Source organism: Gordionus sp. m RMFG-2023, chromosome 5, assembly GCF_954871325.1.
Source record: "Gordionus sp. m RMFG-2023 chromosome 5, tfGorSpeb1-WG-v2, whole genome shotgun sequence".
Lineage (NCBI taxonomy): Eukaryota > Metazoa > Nematomorpha > Gordioida > Chordodea > Parachordodidae > Gordionus > Gordionus sp. m RMFG-2023.
In genome coordinates this window covers 11,637,927-11,660,798 of record NC_088779.1, presented here as the reverse complement: position 1 = coordinate 11,660,798, position 22,872 = coordinate 11,637,927, and the positions used below count along the sequence as shown (strand labels likewise).

The following is a 22,872-nucleotide window of genomic DNA, read 5'->3' as shown; positions in this document are numbered from 1 at the left end:
ATATATTATTTCATAAAACACATCAAAAAATAGTTCGGTTCGAATTTGCAAAAAAAATCCAAGCAAGGATTTTAAAAAAAATCATACGGGCTTAAGTTTAGTTAATAAGTCTGAATAAAATATCGAAGAGACTTTATCTATAAGAACATTGGTTTTTCTTGCTAGAGAAAGTTTTGATGACAATTTATCTTATTTTTTATACAACACAGCATCCATTATATATGTTTTAAATATTGATTTTATTTTATATTCACCCATAATATTCGCATCTCTGCAGATTGTTGCATAGGCAGTCGCCCCCGAAAACTGTTTAACCTAAATGGAGACTAATTGCATATGTGGTATTTTGAAGAGAAAAAAATGAAAGGGGATTAGAGATTGTCTGATCTAAAAGGGAAGCCCTTTTTAATGAAGAATTTACCTTCTAAAATAAATAGAATTCTTGATACAATCATAAAAATAAATTGGATCTTAAAACTAGGAAAAAAATGTAGTAACTTATTTCACCTGAATTCCAATTATGAATTATTTTTCTTCATATAGCTCTGCCCAGTCTTACAAGATCAATCCGAATATCTATCGTTCAATTTAAAAAAATGGTTGTGAGCATTCCTGGTTTTGAGCAAATATCAAAATAATTTGAAGATTAACAAGGATCAACGGTATACAAAAAAACGAAAAATCCCCTTCAAAAAAAAATTATGAAAAAGATAGTTACTTTTTATTGTATTTTATATAATATATTTTATTTTAGTAAAAAAGAATAAACCCACCAAATTTTTAATAAGTTAAACATCCTTGGTCATTGGCCTAACAACTGGAAGGAGAGGAAAATGTCACTCTACTAAACCCCAAACAATATAAAGTTTTCGTAAATAACATTATAAATGAATAAAAACAACCCTCCCACACTCCTCCTCCGCAAAAATGCATGCAATGTCATTCAAAACAATATTTGTGGAAAATAATTTTTTAAACTAATGACTATAAATTTAAAAGAAAATCCGACCATAGAGTATACGGAAAAAGAAAGCCTTCCCAAACCCCCCTCCTAACAAATAAATATAATGTACTATTAAATATAAATTTTTATTTAAACATTCATAATATTATTATTAAGGCTTTATGTTACAACTTTGAACTTTTTTGAGTTGTTTTACTTCCCATTCGTTACATTTTGGTAGTTTGATATAAAACAATATGTTTGGCGATATACAAATAAATCGATGCACAATTACCATTGTTAAATATAAGTAAAATATATAAATAATAGTAAAAAGATGATGATGCGATATAATAATTAACTTAATATAATATATAAAAATTAATTTTTTAAAAACATAGAAAAGGAAGTCAATTTGAAAAATATGATGGACAAGACGTTATTTCACGCTCACCCAATAAAAGAGTTTGATTTGTGATAGAATAAACAATAAAGTCACACACTCTTCTGCTACATATGGTTCATTGGAAATATATTAAACATGTTGAAAGATATTAATTTAAAACTCGAAAATTACGATATCACCATTTTTTTTATAAACTTGTTTTTATAAATGTCAAATGTGAGAAAAAGAGAATTATTAGACAATCTCGTATTTATCGACCAGCAATTGATAATCTGAAGAAAATTTTACAAATGTGTCTTCACCATCCGATTCATCTAATTTGTTGATTTCGTTTACCTATGAAATACAAAAAATATCATGTTATACAAATACGTTGTTATATAATACATGGATATGTCTAACTCCATTAGATCAGAATTCGGTCCGAAAGGCGAATTAGACTTAGCCTGAACTGTATTTTAAAATTTAAATCTATAAAAAAAGATCATTGTACGAAACTCTCTATGCCAAAGTTTAAAATAAATTAAGTCAAATCTCAAATGATATTATAAATTTTTATACTATTATTTTATTTTAGGTTAAGCAATGGAATTAAATGAACCATGCAAAATTTCTATAAAAATAAGTATATACGACAATTCAGTAAATTCTACCTTGATATCGAAATACGGTCTCGATTTACATTCATTATCTTCTACACCACCTGCATGATTAAATATCGTCGTGGCTGAGCAAAATCCAACTTTGATGGGGAAAAAGTCTGAGCCAGTTCCAGAATCGGGTATAGAGAATTCGAGGGTACCAGTCCTATCTCGGTTATTGATTAGGGGGATATGCCAAGTGAGGGTGCCAAGGGTGTTGGAGCTGGAAGGTTTAAGGGATTTAGTATAGTCACCCTGGGTACATTCGTTTACTAATAAGGTTTTACAGGCACTTCTATACAATATATTTTATTAATGCAAATTTGTAAATCAAAAATTTTTTTTGAGCAAAATCAATTAAGCCTCAAAGCTTATCCGATTTTTTCAGCTAAAAATTAGAAAACCCAAGTCTGGTCTAATTTCTATTATAGACCTGGTCCGAAATTTTTAATTGACACTATAAATTAAAACGCATTTTTATAAAGTTAAATAAAAAAATTATATGTTCTAATCCCAGTAATATTCCAAATATCTCTTTATTTTAATAAAAGAAGGGAATAAATTCATTTCAATTATACTTTTGCAATTAAGGCTGAAGATCTGTCCGATTTTTTAAAAAAAATTTAGGCAAGAATAACAGAGCCGTGGGAGAGTAAGACTTGACAATCTGGTGATTAAATAAACGGACAATTTTGATTCGATATCGTTAAGTTAGCGAGAATTATATTGTTAATTTATATATCAGAAAGGATCTAGAAATAAAATGCAAGTCCAGCCCGAAATCGGGCTCAGTCCTATAAAAATTTTTTTAAAATAAATTAGGGCTGATAATAATTTTTCTTTAAAGATGTGGTCAGGCTTAGGTTTAAATTTTAATATGATAAAAATAGAAACTGATATTTTCACATCTTTTATCAAAATAAAATGGTAATTAAAATATACCTGGGATTGGTACAACCTCATTTATAACTTTTATTTAACATTATAAAAAATGTCAATTAAAATTCTAGGGTCAAACCTAAAATAAAAATTCGGTCCAACCAAGGGCCAAAATATCGAATATTTGGTAAAAAGAGGTCCAAACCTTTCTGCCATCTATAAGCAAAATCTCTAGGTTTACATAATATAATTTTAACTAAAATCTTAATCAAATCGTTTTTAAAAATCGGCCCGAATCGAGCTTTTTAACAAATCTAGCTTTTACCTTATAAATAAATTAGATTGCCATAAAATTTATAAAAATGTTATATTTTCAAATTTTTAATAATGATTGATTCAAATTTTGAAATCTCATTTATTTTACTAAATAGCAATATAGGTATTTTCGCATAACGCGTTCCTTACAAAATATATCATAAATTTCTATCCCCCCTCCCCCCAGTTTTATTTAATGATGAGATGCGTAATTTACATTCAGCAGTTTCCTTCTTTCTTTTCTTATCTGTCAAATTTATATATGAATTTATCGGTTAAGATTGAAAGTATCGGCCGATAACGATACTATCTGATATCGATAATTCTAATAATTACTTATTTTATATTATAAAAATTTATTTAGAAAAAAGTGTACATACGGTAAGGGTATTTGTATAGAAACGTCTTTCAACTCCAGATCATCCTTGTTTAAAGTGAATTCTATGTTAACCTCGCATCCCCCATCGCTTCCTTCTGAGGGCCAACACGTTACTAAATATTCAAAAATATACTCAACAAAGATTAAACAATTAATTTTTAATAAATAATAATTATGGTTAAATATTTAGATGCAACTAAACATTTACATGCAATATTGCTTTAAGTTATTAATTTCATTAATAAACATTTTTATAACCATGAAGGTAACTTAATTTTTGTGAATACTTTTTGCAATGTATTGCCATGCTTAAATACTTTTAAATTCAATAATTATTTTTTAATGTTTCTCATCAGTAAAATCATACCTAAAAGTGGTAAGAATTGTGTTTGATTTTGAAAATTAGATAAATGCCATTTGACAACTCCGACATCCATGTTAAGCGGGAACGATTTAGAGGTATCCTTCAGGCATATAACGTTGTCGCATGCGAATATTTTTTTATCAATATTGGGATGACACTATAAAATAGACATGTAAATAAATTTGGATGCAATTAAAAAAATATCCATCAATTATATTTAAAGTGATTAGTGTTTGTCCCCGAGATTGAATAAATCTATACATAATGCAAATGGAAAATTCTCCCTAAGAATTTCAAAAAACTTAATAAAAACTTCCCAATTTAGCTTAAAATTTGATTTTTTAACCTAAATGAGTCATGTTTGACTCTAATGAATTAACTGAATAGAATAAAAACTAAAAAAGATATTAATTTTTGGTGCATAAGCTTTTATTTAATACTTGAAACTATAATAATCGAAATATTATATACATGTATAAGAGTTCAACTCATGCTCTTCGTCTATAATGATATCATTATCTATTGATGATATATTCCCATTTTATAAAATTTCACGAGTCTAATAATTATATGTAGTATTTTAATAATTTTTTCTTGCAAATATAAATTGCATTTTATGGAAATTAACTTTTCCATGTGTTAATAACTATATCTATTACCACTTTTGGAATGTGTTCCTCCAGAAAAAGACCAAATTCTTTCCGAGGAAGTCGTAGGAATTGATAAAAAACGTATAGCGATCATACTTATAGGTTAGCAGATAAAGGCTTATCCACCATATCAGAGGTCAAATATGATTTACAATTTCCAATATTCCCACGTTTTCCCAAAACCACTCTTTAATCGAAATTCTGCGAGATTGGCTAAAACAACTCAGATAACGATTGAATGTTTCAATTAGGGCATTGACTGCAGCCAAGCCAGAACATGATTTCCACATGTTTTCCCAAAAACCATTTGATCGAAATTCTGCGAGATTGGCAACAAGTCGTATATCACGAATGAATGTTGCAATCAGGGCAATGATTGCAGCCATGCCAGATAATATCTTATCATTGGTTAGTTCAAAATTATCGAAATGAGGATCAAATATTTTTGCAGTGATGAATATTCTGACAAAAAAACTCTTTACGTTTTTCACTCGCTGTAATATATGATCACTTTCGTTACATATTTGTTTTCTAGAAATAATGGAAGATAAATCGGTATGTGATATAATCGATTTATCACTTTCTAATGTGCAAATCTGGGTGTACGTGAATAATATGTTACAAATATTTTCCAGGGCTACCTAGAGATCATCATTCAGAATTTGTAAGCGTTTTTCTATTTCTATTTCAAATTCAAATATTATAAATTAAATATTGCAAGGAATTTTAATGAAAATTTTGAATTTCGTTCCCGCCGTTTACTTTAAGAATATATGGCAATTTATCCTGTGAAATTGAATATTATATTTATGTAAATATTATCCAAAATTTGTATACCGAGCCAAGGGAAGTCTCAGTCCAATAAAAAAATGGTTTTATATAACTATTGCTCATATGGACCAATAAAGACCCGATAAAGGTGATTTCTATACCCAGTAAAAAAGAATCGAAAATATAATTCTAATATCAGCCCCCCCCCCTCCCGCAAGAGATATGTATGATAGTAAAATGATATACAATTTTATAATTAAACACCTGTAATTGAAGGGGCGATTTTAGTTGAGACAAAATATCGTGATCGTTGAGTGTGTTGGAACTCAGCGGATTTTCGATGTAAAGTTTGATCCGACCAAAAGACTCATCGCTTATCCTAACCATCAATATGCCGTTTATATCGAAAAGTTGAACGCCACCATCTTTGTTCATGGAGATGGCCACCTTTTCTTCAACCATGATTGAAACTCTTAGATTAGGGAAATAAATAGTTTTTTCGTTTTTTGTTAATAAATTTAAAGTGACATAAAAAAAGGAAACAGAATACATATTTTTTATTATGGATGAATACACTTAATAACCCGAAATATTTTTAAAGATGAGGGGAGTTTGGGGGGGGGGGGGGGAATTATTAGGAAATATATCGTATGTTGGGGAGCTTAATCAAATCCATATATAGTGGTAATGCATAAAAATTGGATATGAATGATTTGAGGCCATTCCCAGAGAGAATTTCTATTTTTTCTGGGGAGCAGCTTCCAGTTTTCCTTCATGCTTAAGGGTGTGATAGTCTTTCCATTTTGATTTCTCTCGTTGAATTTGGCAACCTTTAAGCTAAATTCCATAGGTAAAAGGTCTGATAGATTGTCTATCCTAGTGAAGTTAGCATAAGATTTTACTAGGATAGTAAATGAGAAGTGTCAACATGCATAGCCATTTTACAAAAAAAGATAACCGTAAAAACTCACTTACTACCCTATATAATGTTGTTAAACGGTTCACGATTTTTAAAAACGGCTAACTAAATTTATTAGGAAGCCTGAAGATTTTGCTCATAAGTTGCACAATCAATAGCAAAATTTAGAAGCTTAGGCATTCATTTTCTGACTAAAGAATTGAGTTAAGCGTTTTAAAAATAGTCTCAAATCAAGCTAATTAAAAACACTACATCAAATTAGATCGCCATATGGATCGAAAAATATTAACGTTTATTTCCTTCCTATTCTTCCATTTTGTCTAAATAAATGAATTTTAAAAAAATTAGGTAAAGTTTTTAAAAAAAAATAATCAGGAAGTAGCTTTTCGTTTTACGATATTTTGTAATAAATAAAACAGAACAAAATAGATAAACATCATAAAATTATTAAATGAATATTTAAATTTAATGTAATAAATTTAAAGAGTTTAAGAGAATTCATCTCTTCCTATAAGCTTTCACTTTTAAATTCGGGCCATGTGCTGCTATAGTCCTATATCTAAAGATAAATAAATTTCTATTTTGCGGGTATCTACCATGTAAAATGAAAACATTATATCAATAATAATTTATAAAGATATTTAAATTTTAGTAAATAGTATATTCATTAGTAATCGGCATCGGGCCTAATTTTTCAAGCCCGGCATGGTTTGAATTTTTTTTAAACAATTTGTCCTGTTCAGCTAGATTCCGAAAAAAATTTTTTATTCGTCCGAAAAGCCTCGCCCAAAATAAAAATTATTTGACTGCCGGCCCGGCTCAAATTTATTTAAATATTTTTGATTGTAAAAAATATATTTTAAAAATAAAAAATATTAGAGCTATGTTTCCTGCAAGAATTTAAAAGTATTTAATTTATTTGACAAAATGTAATATCATATTTAAAAATTTAAGCCTGATCCGGCTCGGCCCGAAATTTTTTAGAAAATATTAGGCCTGACACAGTCTGAATCGAAAATATTTTTTCAAAATAGACCGAGCCCGACCAGAACAGATCTCTAATATACATATCAAAATGAACACCATTTAACAATGGTGAATCCATTCGATAGCCATTACTTAAATTTACGAATTTTTCATGTAAGTTAAGTTAGTTATCTTCTGTTTTGATTATTAATATTAAAAATATTTTTAAAAGTAGCATGTTGATCAGATAATGGGCCGTTCTTTAGAAAAAAGAAAAAATCAAATTCAATAATAGAACCTATGACAAAAATTCGCGAAACATTGATTTTTAATCGTGAAACTATTCGTGATTATAGATCCAGTTGTCAAAGTAGCATTTTTTAGTAGCGGTAGAAGTAGGGCGTTACTTTTTTTGTGAGGGGTTAATAGCGTTTTACTTTAAAAAATTAACGATAGCGGCAGCATTCTCCTTTTTATAGACTAGTAGCTAAGTAGCGCGCTATTTCGCTCCTCTCAAATTTTATATAATAAATATACATTAAAAATTATTTATAATTCTAAAATTTATATTTAATTTAATTTCAAAATTTATATTTCAAAATCTAAATTATAAAATTCAGCTAATAGAGATAGATATGGAAAAGAATTTTGAAACTAATGTAAGGAAAATTTACTAGAAAATTTTTAGAATAAAAAAATTAGTTTACAGAATTTAAATTTAGATCCATAAAATTTTGAAGGATAATATCGTCCGATAAATTATGCTACTTCAACCTAAAAAGGCATCTAATTTCAATAAAATTACTACTGAATTTAGAATGATACCTAAAATATCAGAGAAATTGAAAAATATCTCAATAATTTGAAGTGTTAGAAGATAAATCAAATTTAATTAGAACTAAATTGATTAATCCTATACCATGACCAGGTTTTCCTCAAATATTGATTGATAGTCAATAAATTATAGTAGATATAGCCAATTTCTTTGGTCGACGATTCCTCATTTATCAATCTGATTAAGATATCCTCACCTGGTACCAAGATATCTTGTCGACAATCTAATATAAATTCTCAAATCTATATGACAATGTAATAGTTATCAGTTTCACCTCAACTTTAAGTTGAATAGACCTTATATTAACTAGATCCAAAGAGGAGATATATGAGCGAATGGTAAAGTTGACTAATCTAATATCCAAAAAATACATTCGCTAATACTTCAAGAACGGCATATACTATCGATGATTTTTTTAATATAAATTAATAATGTAATAGAAAATCCTATTGACGCATTTTTAAATCTAAAAATATTCTAATGAACATTACAGATAAATTTTTTTATATTAAAAATGTTTATAAATTAAATATCGCATATCACATTGCCCTCAAGTTAGTGATGAAAACAGAGCTTATACTTTCTGATAGCCACTTTAGACTGGGATAATAATATAGAGATGATATTATGCTAATGCAACGAAAATAAAAAATTAAATTTTTATATCAGTTTAAATTTCAATTAATTCTATGAACATAGATTAGATTTTAATAAATAAATAAAATTTAAAAAATTTCTAATAGCACAAAAAGTAGCGAAATGCATTACTTTTTTGAAAAAATATCTGTAATTGCTGTAGAACGATACTTTCAAAATTAGCGTTTAACAGCATTGTACAATCCAAAGACTCTATCAAACACTTCTCATTTAATAGGAAAAGTGTTACAATCCAAAAAAATTGAGAAGGTAGAAAAAATCTGTTAATCGAAAATAGACTTTCATGTACGGGTGGTATTACTCACGTGAAATTCTTTGTTCAAAAAAAATTATTCTATTATGCCTTTGTAATAGAAAGATTTATTTTATAGGTTTTCCATTTTAAGTTATATTTAATTCTTTAAAATCTTCATCGAATTCTTTCATGCCAACAAAAACAAAAAAAACTCAAATAAACGAAAGAATGAGCCCTTAGATGAATCCAAATGGATACCGTTAATTTTCAATGATGAAAACAGATTAGAGATCGATTACTCAATTCGAAAGAATTTTGTACTGTGAGAACAAGATGATGCCTAATGAAATGTTATGGCGTTATAAGAAGGGAAAAGGTCTAGGTAGCATATATTTGCTGAAGAAATATTTCAGTCAAGTATCAAGATATTTTATCGAAGGAGCTCATTGATTTGAAGAATGTATTGTTTCCTTAAGAAGATACATCAAAGTTGACCCTAAAAATTTAACAGACAACCTTTTTTGAAGTGGGATGATCAAATCCTATTATTAAATCAATAAAAAAATGTCTGGGCTTAATTTTTAAAAGGCATGAGCAAACATATACCTTAAACAGATGCTATTGAATAAGATCAAGTTGTGGAAAATTTATAGAAAAAAAAGATGAACCCATTATACTCTACTTTAAATATTATAATAAAAATTAGAAAATTATTTATGAATTTATAAGAAGTTTATATTTAACAAGTAGTGTAGTTTCGAATAGCGTGCTAATATAACCTGCTGCTATTCGTTTAAATTCGGCAAGAAATATTTTAAAGTTCAGTCATGATACATTTATTATTAGAGTAGTCGACGTTAAAAGCAATGTTACATTTCAAGTTACTCTGCAAAAAGAGTAACGTCATAAGGTTAGGATTACATTGATTTTTAAAAATAGTAACAACGTTATTACTCTTTTTTAAAGAAACCGTTACTAGGTAAAAAGATTGAATAAATTATTTTCCTTTTATTTTATATCTCAAAATTCAAATAAAGAATATTTTTTTTAAATATTATGCTATAAATATACTGAACTTATTTATTTTTTAAACAATTTGAATTGTGATTGTTTTAAATTTTTAAGATCATTTACCTCTCAGCAACTGCATTTTCTTACTGAAAGACAGTTCAATATGTGCTGATGATGCCAGGAATGTATTATATTTTATAATCAGGATTTAAATGTCTAGAAGAATTTATCCGAACGGACATATATTCATTAAAAAAAACTTATTTTATATTGAGAATGAGTCTAAGTTTTAGTATATATCTTATTTTTATCAATATCTCCTCAAAAAAGAACAAAAATAACAGCTGAAAAAAAGGGAATGAGATACATCTGTATAATTTGTTCAACTCGGTTTTATATATAAATAGTAGACCTAAGTATTAAACAATAGTAAAACAAAAATGATTAAAACAATAATAAAATATTAAGGGTTATATTTGGAATAGTAATGTCGTTACCTAATTTTTTGGGGGAAAGTAATTTCGTTAGTAAGGACATAGTGCATTAACAAAACCTAAATCTAAGAGATAATTTATGAAAACTGTTGATATTAATTAATACTTAAGCCAAATGTATTTTTTAAAAAAAAATAAGGATGGTCTAACATTATATCAGGTAATAAGAAAATATTTTTAAACATGCCAGTTCATCAAATTACTTTTCGGAGTATCTTCTGGGTGGTAGGATATCGTTATAGTTATTGTTGGTAATTTTTAAATCCTCCAGCATTCTAGGGATCTTAGTGAACTCTATTTTTAATGTTTTAAAATTATTTTATTAATTTTTTTCGAAAATGAAAGTTTGAATAGGGCATTTATACTATAGTATTTGACACATACAATTTTTAAATAATGAAATAAAACCTTCTCCTTCTGAAATGAGCTTGTCTACGAATTGATCTAATTCTTTAAGTTTACCACCAAGTTTCATAGCTTTATTCATAGCTGGAGGCCTGAAAATTAATTATATATATATAAAATAATTTAGAAATATTCTTGCAAAAGAAGATCTTATAAATATACCCTAACATACTTTATAAATTTGAGTAATTATTAAATTTTTATAAAATAAGCTATAGATATAAAATCCCAATTCTCATATTAAATAGGTGATAAATATGCAAATAGCCACTTTAAAATTCTATTATATTTAAAATTTCCTGTAAACTTACATCTTAAACGTATGTAGAAAAAATTCAAAATTGATTTTAATTTATAAAAGGATTATTTTGTTCAATATCTGGTTAGATTTTAAAAGTATAACTAAAGGTTAGGCTACATTCTAACTCACATTTTTTTCTTTTAAGAATAATATTATAAATAACTGACGAGAATATGGTTTTTAAACTAAAAAATAATAGACTGAGCGCAATCATCATTTTATGTCTAAATTTATAATATTAGAAAATTAAATAATGGGCACCTTACAGTAGAGGTCTGTAAAGTGATTTTTTCATTGCCCAAGCCCAAATTTTAAAAAAAATTTGTCCGACCCCTACTTGAGCACACATTTTTAGATCCAACCCAACCCGAGTCTGACTAAAAAAAATTTATAATTTGAGTCATTATCATAGCTAAGAAACAATTAAAAATTATGTGTATTTATCAGAGACCTGCAGAGGTACCATTTGTATGGCCCGGCCCAGATTAAAATTTTTTAGGCCCAGCCCGAATATTTAAAAAAAAATTTTTTGGGGTGCAGCCCGGCTTGGAATTTTTAAAATTATATCGACCTGGTATATACAAAAATTGATTATTTTGTATTTTATCATATTTTTTGACAAGTATTATCATTTAATAAGCAAAACGGCTAACTCAATATTTTCGCCAGAAAAATATTGACTATGCCTCGAAATTTTGAAACTATATGTCTAGACCTTTGCTCCTTCTATGAGCAAAATTTTCAGGCTTGCATAATATTTTTGTGGATAAAAATGAGTTAGCCTTTTTAAAAAATCGGCTTAAAACGAGCCGTTTAACAACACTATCATATTTTTTTTATTATTTTAAACAGATATTTAGTATATTACAAATTGATACTATAAAAAATTTGTGTAAATAATATTTTGAGAATATGCTATATATTTATAAAAAAATAAAAATGATATTTTAATTAATAAAAAATATAACATATATTATATAATAATGTATTTAATCCTTTGCGTATTTATTCCATGGCAGGAAAACTATAATTTTATCATGTAATAGATATTATGAGTGTTAGCTAGTGTTAACTTTCACCAAACATTATATTAATCATAACTATATATAATCATTATAAACATATCTAATTGACGAATATAATAATTCATGTTGTATAAATTTTTTAAAAAAATATGGCCCAGCCCGGGTATTTAAAAAAAAAAATTTCAGGCCCGGCCCAGGTATATTTTAAAAATTTAAAATACAGCCTGACCCTGATATCTGGGCCGGGCCTGCAGGTCTTTGGTATTTATTCCATATTTCCACCTTAAATAAAAGTATATTTAACCATCATAATATTAGCAATATTCATATAAAGTTTCATTTTATTAGTTTGTATACATATTAATTTTATTCAGTTTAAATATAAAATGTAAAGTTAGAATACAATTTTCTTTAGTAAAATTTTTATTTCTAAAGAAAGTGGTTGTCATATATGTGTATAGAAAAAGAAAAGTTATTTATAATTTTAAAGATAAACTGTTAATTTGAATATAAAATTTGTAAGTATAATTGAAATGTTTAAATTGTAAGCAAATTAAATGACATTTATACAATAATTATTGATGGTATGTAAATTTTAGTAGTGTAAATAGTGAGATAGAAAATGTAATAATTTAAGAAAAAGATAAGAGAAAGTTTTATCATTTTTCATTATATTTAGATTTTATATTTATACGTTTTACTTCTATCTATGTTATTTTAGAATAATTTTGATTAACTATATATTTTAATAAATTAATTTGTCATCTTCAAATTTTGATCTTAATACTAATTGTTTTAAACAGTATTAAAAATATTAAATACAAATATGAATAATATCAAATTAAAAATATATTTAAAACAAACTAATAAGGATATATTAAAAATTATATTAAATATATATATATATATAAAACATTAAAAAGAACTTAAAAAAAATTAAATACATAACACCCTAGAAAAGAGTGAATGCTTAAAAAATTGGACTGACTCTGAAGGTAAAATCCTTCATTGTGGTCTGCTGTGATCTTTCTCATTTTTTTCCTATGCTTTTAATGAAATTTGTTGGTGAGGCTAGCATATTTGTTTTTTTAAGGAATTCTGCCTTTTCAATACAGAAAATGAGATGTTAGACTTTTCAGCAAAATAGATACAAATATAGTCCTAGATGTGGGGGACCATGATATACCATTGCGGCATATGGCGCTTCATTGGAAAGGCCACTAGTTCAAGGGTGGATAAGATATTAACTTCTTGAGGGGAGCTAGGAGAATGTTGTTGATGGATTTATAGTGGGGTTGTCATCTGCGATGAGAATTTGTAGTGCAGGGAATGGTTGGCTTTCAATTCAATGATCTGACCACAATCAATGCAAATGGAGGATACTAAGGCATTACAGCCAAGGCAAAGTAATATAGATTTATGTAGTTCGCAAGTCACGAGGAGGCCAGGATTGAAAATGATGATAGATTCCTTTGCATTTAATATTATGTTTAAGGGATTTTCCTCAAAGGGCCCATACAAAATGAGGTATTCCATGGAAAGGGGAATCAAAGGAGCATCCCCATCTTTTTAAATGCTGGAGGTAGGACGATAGAGGGTGGACAAGCTGTCACTGTCTTAAAAGGTAAGGGCCAGGGATAGGTTAAGATCTATAGGAATGGATACAATATTGATGATAATTTTTGCAGCTAGATGGGATGAGATAGAGGCTGTTTAAAAATTACTGTGATTAAAAAAAAATAATTTGCATTATTGATGCATTGACATTTTTGTGAAGCAAAAGATATTATATTAATTTTTTGGGTAGGGTTTCGAGTCAAACACATTTTACAGCCCAACCTGAATCTGATAGGATTTTTCAATGCCAAAACCCAACAGCCCATATTTTCTAATTCAATTGTTTTATACCAGAGCAAAAAAATGGATGCTAGGCAATTGCAATGTCTTTCTATTAAATAAATAAGGCTTAGTCAATACTCCTGATCTGATAATAACCATGATCAAATCAATTTTTGGTGAATATTGGATTGGATTGGTTAAAAATTTAGGGATAATTTGTAGATCACTGTCCAAAATAAATGAACAAGAATTTAAATTAATTTAGCATTTAATTATAATGTTCTTCCAAGGAATGCAGAACATTGTCCCCTCCAATATTTCAATATTTTTTTCTAAAAAAGTAAATTAAATCCTAATAAATATTTAAACCAATAAATTTTTTTATTGATGTTCTTTATTATTCATACCCAAATAAAACTTTTATATTGATATTAATAAATATGATAATATAATATTAAACTAAAAAATACTGGCCATTTAGTACAAAATATAAATTTTTTTCAAATGTGCAAACTTGTTAAAACTAGATGGCTGTGAATATTTGTTCCCATTTGTAACTGTCTCAATATCAATATTGCTTTTTGTATGACTACTTAAACCAGAACTGGCTACATTAGATGATGGGTATTTAAAATTACCCCCTCGTTTTAATGCATCCTTTCTAGCTAAGGTAAGTTCTTTGGCTTTCCTTTTACTGTTTTCATTAGCCTCTCTTTCTTGGTTCTTAAAGATAAATTAAAAAAATATATTAATTTTAACATCAAAATTTTTTTTAATACTTAATGTGTAAAATGGTATGAAAAATAAAATATATGTGTATATATAATTAATAAAATATAATTAGGTAATTTGTTAAGTATGAAAAAAGTAATATGTTGCTAAAATAAGAATATTGTAATTAATTTAAATATATATACTTGTCTAACAGCTTGAAATACTCTTTCTTCGTGAGAATCCATTTCTGTGAAGGTTTTAATTTGTGATAAATTAACATTTTCTCGATAACCTAGTGCTATAATTTCATCAAAAGCTGAAATCAGTGAAAAAACATTATCCAATACATCATTTTCAGTCATAGTTTTACAATATTCTGGAATCTTAATAAAATAATATAATATTTATCTCTAAAATAAATTATGATACTATATAAAGGTAAAATATTTAATATATTCCAAATCAACAATTATTTAATTATATATAACAAATAAAATATAGCATGATAAAAAATGATATTTTAATTATCACTATTATTTTTTTTGAATACTTACTACTTTTGAAAATAATCTTAAGGTTTCCAAATCTTCTAGAATGTTGCTAGCTTTTGTGGTAATTAGTAGCATATATAGTTTATCTAGCGGCTGATAAACATATCTAACACTTTCAGTGTCAACAAATGTATGTTGCTTACCTTGGTAAGTATATAAGAAATTATTAAATTTTCCTTTATTGCATACCTGGTAAAATAAGTTTAGGAAAGGCAGCTAATAAACCCTCTATTCTTGATTTACTCATGTCCATAAATTGCCGTGAAAATATGGCTTAAAAATTTTCATATATTAATAAATTTAGGTAATTCATACTTTTCCCAGACTTTGTGCATACTGCCGCTGCTAACAGTACCTGTAATAGTTTAAAATATTATAATAATATACTTCTATTTTAAATTCTACCATTGGTTATGTATAATTATGAATTTATATTGGGGCCACGTTTAATTGATATTTTAACGAATGCTTTCATGAAGTCTTAAATCACACATGACTGGTATCATTTTTTTTTAAATGTAAAAAAAAAATACAAATACATAAAGTAAAGTAAAGTAAATTAAAGATAAGATAAGAAATGTATAAACAAACTTAGTATTTAAAAATCAATGATAATAATACCGACTAATATTTATATTATATTGTTTATTTTGAATTATCTTATTACCAAATATCCAGAGGTTCAAAAATGATTAGAGTTTAATGGCACTATGAAAAATATCTATTTTTTATAATTTTGGAGAAAGGAGTAATTCTGATTCTGAATATAAGCTATATATGAATGAAGTTTAAGAAAGATTATTTAAAATTTTAAATTTATCCTGAATTAATATTGAACCTAATGGTTACATTATAGTTACCATAATTCAAAAGTCGAAGCTCCTTGGTTTAAAGGAAAACATCATATTTCAAATCACTTGAATATTGGCCAAATTATTAGCTAAAATATGGAAATCTAAAATATTAATACCTTTCACATTTTTATTTTACCTCAATAATACATGAGGAATATCACTCCATTTGAGCCGATTTTTAAAAATGTCTAACTCAATATTTTTCCTGATAAATTATTGAGTTCGCTGCATTAAAAAATCGGCTCAAGCGATTTTGCACACTAATAATACCAGCGTCTACATGAGCGGGAGAGGTAGGAACAATTCGCATCCTATTTTTTTGAGGTGGGTAGGGGGTAGGCTGCTTTAATGGGGGTAAGATAAATTTTTTGGGGGTTATCTATAAATTTTTGAGATGAAATAGAACAAAATTTATTGCTGTAAAAATTAATACTTTTATCATAGAATTATTATAATACAATTCATCGACCAAATTTATATATTGCAAACAATCATTCACATTGTTTTCCAAATATGCTATCCTTTTAAATGTAATTTAAAAGTTTCAATATTTCAGCAAGCTCATAATGCTATAATAATTAATTCATTGTAAATAATGGAGGTTTTAATTGAATTTATTATCTAAAAAATAAATTCCTTATATTCACAAAATATCGATAGTTGGTAGTAGAGATAGATTCATTTAAGTTACCCTTTATAAAGTCTCTGAAAAGAGTATCAATAAATTAAAAAGGTAAGGTGGCGAGATTTTTTTAGGGGGGGGGGGAGGGGTAGGCAAAGGTTTTTGAAAGGGGTTTGCATCCAGTGAAAATCCAATCATGTAGACGCTGGCTAATACTATCAATTAGAAGTCTGAAAATCCTAGCCCAATTTGCTCCGTTAAGAATTTTTGAACATGTTGCCCGACCCGTTAAATTTTTTGCCAAGTCCGTCTTGGTATTTTTTTTTTTAAATTGCCGGATTTGCCCGTAAATATTTCATAAAAAGTCGGGCCAATTAAGTCCTTTATTTCTCCTCTATTTAAATCTGTATTGTGCATTTATAATTGAATCATATTATAAATAAATTATTTAATGTTTTGTGAATTTTTTGAGATTAAATATTTGGTTAAACAGTTCTTTAAATTCAGAAATAGCATATCAAAATTTTTTTTAATTGGTATTAATCAAAATCAGAATATTCTATAATTCTAAAAAAATATATCATATTTTAATGCCAGGGTTGGCCTGTAAATGTTTAACGAAAAAACATATATTAGCGAGGCCCTGTCTGATATTATATATATGAATTGTCAATGAAAATTTTTCATGCACGAATTGCCCGGGCAAGTCTGGTTATTTTTATGCCACGCCAGTTTAAATATTTGAGCTAGAATTTAAGCCTGACCGTGTTTTACAGATCTCTATTGGTCTTTAGACTCAAGGCCAGATGTTTAGATGGGAAAAAATTAATTGTCGAAAAAGAAGACTCAAGATAGAATTAAAAAATTGAAAAGTAAATCTTTCATGCTAATTTTGGCTCCAACTACTGCAAATGATTGCGGAAATTTTAAAAAGGATAAAAATTTATATTATTTATTATTTAAGCTATCATTGATTTTCAAAAGCAAAAAAAATTACATTTTATATTATAGTATTTGAGCATTTAGCACAAAAATTTATATGGCCTGGCTAATAAATATTTATGTGCTTTTCAAGTACTGAACTTGATTCTCGAAATGTATATCAGGTATATTAGATTAGAGAAGGTTTGATGTTGCAATATTGTAGATGGAACAGTCCCAGGATTCAAGAGAAAACTGTGGGGGATTGTTAGGAGAGGAATAAAGGTAGCAGGGCCAGAAAATAGGTATTCAGCCATTCTTAAAATAGAGCTTCTGCATTGAGAACATAAACTTCTATCCAACTTAATATGCGACCATTAGGTATTACAATCTGATGATCATCTATTAATATTTTATTATATCATATCATCAGAAAATAAAAACTGTTCACCAACTTCTTAGAATGCAAGCATATGTTTGTTGCATAAGAATCTATATTTCTTTCATCAATACTGATTACACACACAAGAATGACATCTAAAATAATTGAATAATTTCCATATTTTGCTACTAAAGAATAATAGTATAATATTTATTTTAAAATTTCACCGTACAGAAATGTTTAACTTAACAGTATATTTATTTTTTTTTTACCCCTTTTTTTTTTGAATAAATTGGTTTTATTTTTCTTTAAAACAATAAATATAAAAAAAAATATAATTGATAATAATAATGAATTTCCACTTTTTTTTTAGTTTATATAAGATTATTATTATTTTTTTTATAAATATTAAATTATTATTTATTTTTTTTTTACATAATAAATATTAAAATTATTTATATAATGACGTTCAAGATGACTGCGCGAAACAAAAAAAAAATATTAAAATAAAATTTCAAACAAAAAAATATTTATATAATGACGTTCAAGATGACTGCGCGAAACAAAAAAAAAAATATTAAAAATAAAATTTCAAACAAAAAAAAAAATATTTCATGACTCATACAAAAAAAATAATAAAACTATTTATAACACGCCCCCATTAAATGAAAACCCTTGAACATACAAAAAAATTTAAAATTGTTGTTTAACAAAGATAAACAAGGGGTTTTGTACATAAAATCAAAATGTAATTATTTATTATTCTCTACATATGTTAACATAAATAAAAAAAAATATATGATGTAAAATATCTTATCGTATTTTTCCCGAAAATCTATTAAGGAAAATGATATTTAAAAAAAAAAAATTGTTTTATTATTACAAAATTTGTAAAATTTATTCTGGTCCCATTACATCCTCCAACAATTCCTGAATCTCAGAGGCCGACAAATCAACCATCGGCCACTCTTCAGCGTAATAGGCCCTGGGACTCGCCTCCGGCGCTTCTTCTCGAAACGGCTCAATAATCCCCACCGGTCGCCCTATCGCAGTTATGGATGGATCTTGTTGCGGCATTGCCTCTATCGTCAAAGGCTGCAAAATGGTCCTAACTGGGCGTGCGTCGCTCCTTCCCGGGCTTCGGCTTCTGTGGCTCGTCGTTTCCCTATTATCATTTAAGTCTTGCCTACGATTTGGCCCACGGGGGCACCGCATTCGCAAATGACTAGGCGAACCACACAAGTAACAAGAACGTCTCCTCCTCGAGCGCATGCTGAGGTGCCGGGGATCCGGTAATTCGGAGTGATCTAAATTGTTCGTTATTATTCCGGACACTCCCCTTTGGACCGGGGGCGATCTACTGTTTCGGCGTATTGGAGGCGAATGGTCTATTATGCTTCGGTAATTCAAAGGCGAGATCGGTCGCCCATCCTCATTAACATATCCTCGATAAATACTTATCCTAACGGTTAAATTCTCCCAATATATGCACCGATGCCTCCCCGACATTCTTTTTTAAGGAAAAGGTATAATATATAAAAAAAAATTAATAACAGTTTTCACTCACTTTTCTTTTGGGTCAAAATGAATAAATACAGGAAAATTTTCTTTAACAAAATTAACAATTATACAAAAAAAAAATTTAATTTTGCATTTGTAAAATTCCCCTTCTAACGCCCAATTATTGGAACCTTCCTTGTTTGTGTCTCGCTTCCAACTGTCATTGCCGAAATTTTTTCCGTGTTTCAGTCCAACTTGGAACCACTTTTTATTTGTTTCCTAGTCCAATTGTCACTCCTTTTTATTCTATTCTCCAATTATATACAAGTTCTATTTCCAACTTTTGATTTACGATCCCGACATCTCTCAAAATTATCCCTTACTTTAATTTATTACTTTGGTTAACATATCCAACATTTTTAACTTTTTGTGCATCATTTATTGGCACTCTAATTAATTCCCCCTTTTTTTTTTAAAAAATACTCGCTTTATTCCCCGAATCACGAAATCATTGACTAACTGATATCATTGATATTTATTTTATTTTCTATTAAATGTGATGTAATCCCGTAATTGTGGAGGTATTAATATCTCGGGTTAATTATCATTATCGATTTTTTTTTTTAAAATTAAATTTGATTTAATCTCGGAACTGCGGAGGTATTATCATCTTGGGTTAATTATTAGTATTATTATTTTCTATGTGCTTTAACTCGAGAATCACGAAAGTTTTTTTTATATATATATATATATATATATATAGCCCCTTAACCTCCAACATTATTAGCACCGGTTACCATTATCATTATCGATTTTTTTTTTTTAAATTAAATTTGATTTAATCTCGGAATTGCTGAGGTATTATCATCTTGGGTTAATTATTATTATCGATTTTCTTTTTTTTTATTAAATTTGATTTAATCTCGGAATTGCTGAGGTATTATCATCTTGGGTTAATTATCATTATTAGTATTATTATTTTCTATGTGCTTTAACTCGAGAATTGCTAAGATATCTATCCCTCTCTCCTCGCCGCATCATGGCTAGATTTCAATCTTTCAGACTCTACTCTCTTCCGTATCTGTTCTACGTGTCTAACTCCTTCCTTTCCGTCCACGAATTTTACTCTCACCATTTTATGCCCCATGTTCTGTATAATTATTCCTGACTCCCATTTTCGGGTACCTCCAAAAATTCTCGCCCATACGGTCTGACCATTCACAAATTCACACTGATTATCCATTGAATTTTCCTCCTGCGCCGGTTTGGGTCTTAAGAAATCCAACTGAATACGAGTTCTACGGCCCAAAAACTTTTCTGCTGGGGACAATTCCTCTCCCTTTCGACTATTGTTATAATACGCAATCGCTATCCAAATCTCTCCACCCCCATATTTCGACTTCCTCAACCAACTCTTTACCACCGCCACCATCCTTTCCGCCTGCCCATTCGAGCTTGGGTGGTAAGGAGGTGCCAAAATGTGTCTCGCCCCAGTTTCAGTACAAAAAACTTTAAATTGTTTACTTATAAAAGCGGGTCCTCCATCCGACACGACTATTTCCGCTACCCCAAACTTTGCCCAAAGATCTTTTAACGTCTTAATTACTACTTGCGTTGTTAACCCCTTTACTTCTTGATACTCTACCCATTTTGAGTAAGCGTCCACTACGAGGAGATATATTTTATTTTCGAAGTCGAAAAAGTCTAAGTGTACTCTTTCCCATGGTTGAGTAGCCCTAGGCCAAATACTTTTCTTGTCCTTTCGAGGCATACTTGCCCATGAATTACACATTTCACAACTTCTCACCATATTCTCGATTTCTTTATTCATGCCAGGCCACCATACGTATTCCCGCCCCCATTGTTTCATTCGTTCCATACCCTGATGTCCAGCATGGATCATTGCCTTTACTGCCTCCCGCAATCTGGACGGCACCACTCCCCGACTTCCTCGTACCACACACTCGTCCACTATCGTTAGCTCTTTCTCCACTTGCTTGAACTTCTTGTCCCCATCTCGCCATTGCTTCCGACCCAATATGCACGCTTTGATTCTCGTCAACTCGCGATCTTTTAAAGTAGCATTTTTGAGTTGTTCCCATGCAACTGGTCCTCCTTTAGATATTCCGACTATCGCTCTAATCAACTCGTGCTCATCCTCTTCATCCATATCTTTCGACCTACTCGTTTCGCAATCCTCTCCCGCTCCACATCTAGAAAGAATATCCGGTAAGTAATTTTCTCTTCCTCGTCGGTATTTCACTTGCACGTCGAAACTGACTACCAGCAATAGCCATCGCTGCAACCTAGGCGACAACATGAGCTCCTTGTTGTCCTTCCTGAAAAGATGAACCAAGGGCTTGTGATCCGTAAATATGACAAATCGACGTCCGATCAAGTATTCCCGACATTTAGTCAATCCAAATATAACCGCTAGCGCTTCTTGCTCGATCACTGAATATCTTGTCTCGGCCTCTCTAAAGATTCTTGAGAAAAATAAAATAGGTCTCTCCAATTCGTCTATACAATGTAATAGCGCTCCACCCACACCCCTATTTGAAGCATCAACGGCCAATATCACTGGCACATCGTTATCAAAACATACTAGTACTGGTTCCCTTCCAATCCTCAATTTCAACTCCTCAAAAGCCTCCTCCTGTTCAATCTTCCATTCAAATCTTTCTCCTTTCTTTAACAATTTATACAACGGCGCCGCTATCTGCGCGAAGCCTTCCACAAAACGGTGATAATAATTCACCATTCCTAAGAAAGCTTGTACTTCCACTTTATTATTAGGCTTCAACATGCTTGTTATATTTGCCATATTTTTGTCTAAAGGTCTGACCTCTTTCCCATTGATTTTATGCCCCAAATATACGATTTCTGATACTCCCAACACACTTTTTTCAACGCTTGCCCGCAATCCTTTATCCTTGATCCTTTTGAACACCTCCTCCAATCTTCGTTCGTGTTGCTCGGGAGTCTTTCCCATCACTAATACGTCATCCATGTAGTAAAATACTCCCTCTAGTCCTTGAAAAACTGCCGCCATCGTTCGTTGAAAAATTGGAGCCGACACGCTAAGTCCAAACGGCAATCTACAGAAGGCATACAATCCCTTCGGAGTCGTGATCGTTAATAGCTTTTGTACCTCGGGTTTCACCTTCAATTGTAAGTAAGCGTTCGAAAAGTCCACCTTTGAAAAATATATGCTACCCTTTAAATTAGCTAATATTTCTTCAATCCGAGGTAACGGATATTTTATCTCCACAACCCACGGGTTTAGCGTGACC

The 22,872-nt window shown here is 29.1% G+C and overlaps 1 protein-coding gene across 2 annotated transcripts; it reads right to left on the bottom strand.

Moving 5' to 3' along the window:
- Positions 1–1,155: 1,155 nt before the first annotated feature.
- LOC135930466 (coatomer subunit delta-like) lies at positions 1,156–15,811 on the bottom strand. 2 transcript variants are annotated; one of them, XM_065467267.1, is made up of 13 exons: positions 15,688–15,766; positions 15,616–15,645; positions 15,490–15,573; positions 15,304–15,443; positions 14,953–15,132; positions 14,550–14,758; positions 10,874–10,962; positions 10,669–10,759; positions 5,613–5,820; positions 3,931–4,084; positions 3,565–3,676; positions 2,003–2,285; positions 1,156–1,685 (listed from the first exon to the last, which is right to left on the bottom strand). In XM_065467267.1, the coding sequence occupies exons 3-13, from the start codon at positions 15,551–15,553 to the stop codon at positions 1,584–1,586; spliced, it is 1,632 nt and encodes a 543-aa protein (XP_065323339.1). In that variant the 5' UTR covers positions 15,554–15,573; positions 15,616–15,645; positions 15,688–15,766; the 3' UTR covers positions 1,156–1,583. The 2 variants fall into 2 exon arrangements, with proteins under 2 accessions (XP_065323339.1, XP_065323338.1); XM_065467266.1 differs by having other exon boundaries at positions 1,157–1,685; positions 15,616–15,655; positions 15,706–15,811.
- Positions 15,812–22,872: the final 7,061 nt, after the last annotated feature.

Coding starts and splice junctions, on each gene's coding strand:
- LOC135930466 (XM_065467266.1), bottom strand. Junction 14,759..14,952: donor TATTTCAAGCTGTTAGACAA/GTATATATATTT, acceptor TTTATCTTTAAG/AACCAAGAAAGAGAGGCTAA. Junction 1,686..2,002: donor GACCGTATTTCGATATCAAG/GTAGAATTTACT, acceptor TGTATTTCATAG/GTAAACGAAATCAACAAATT.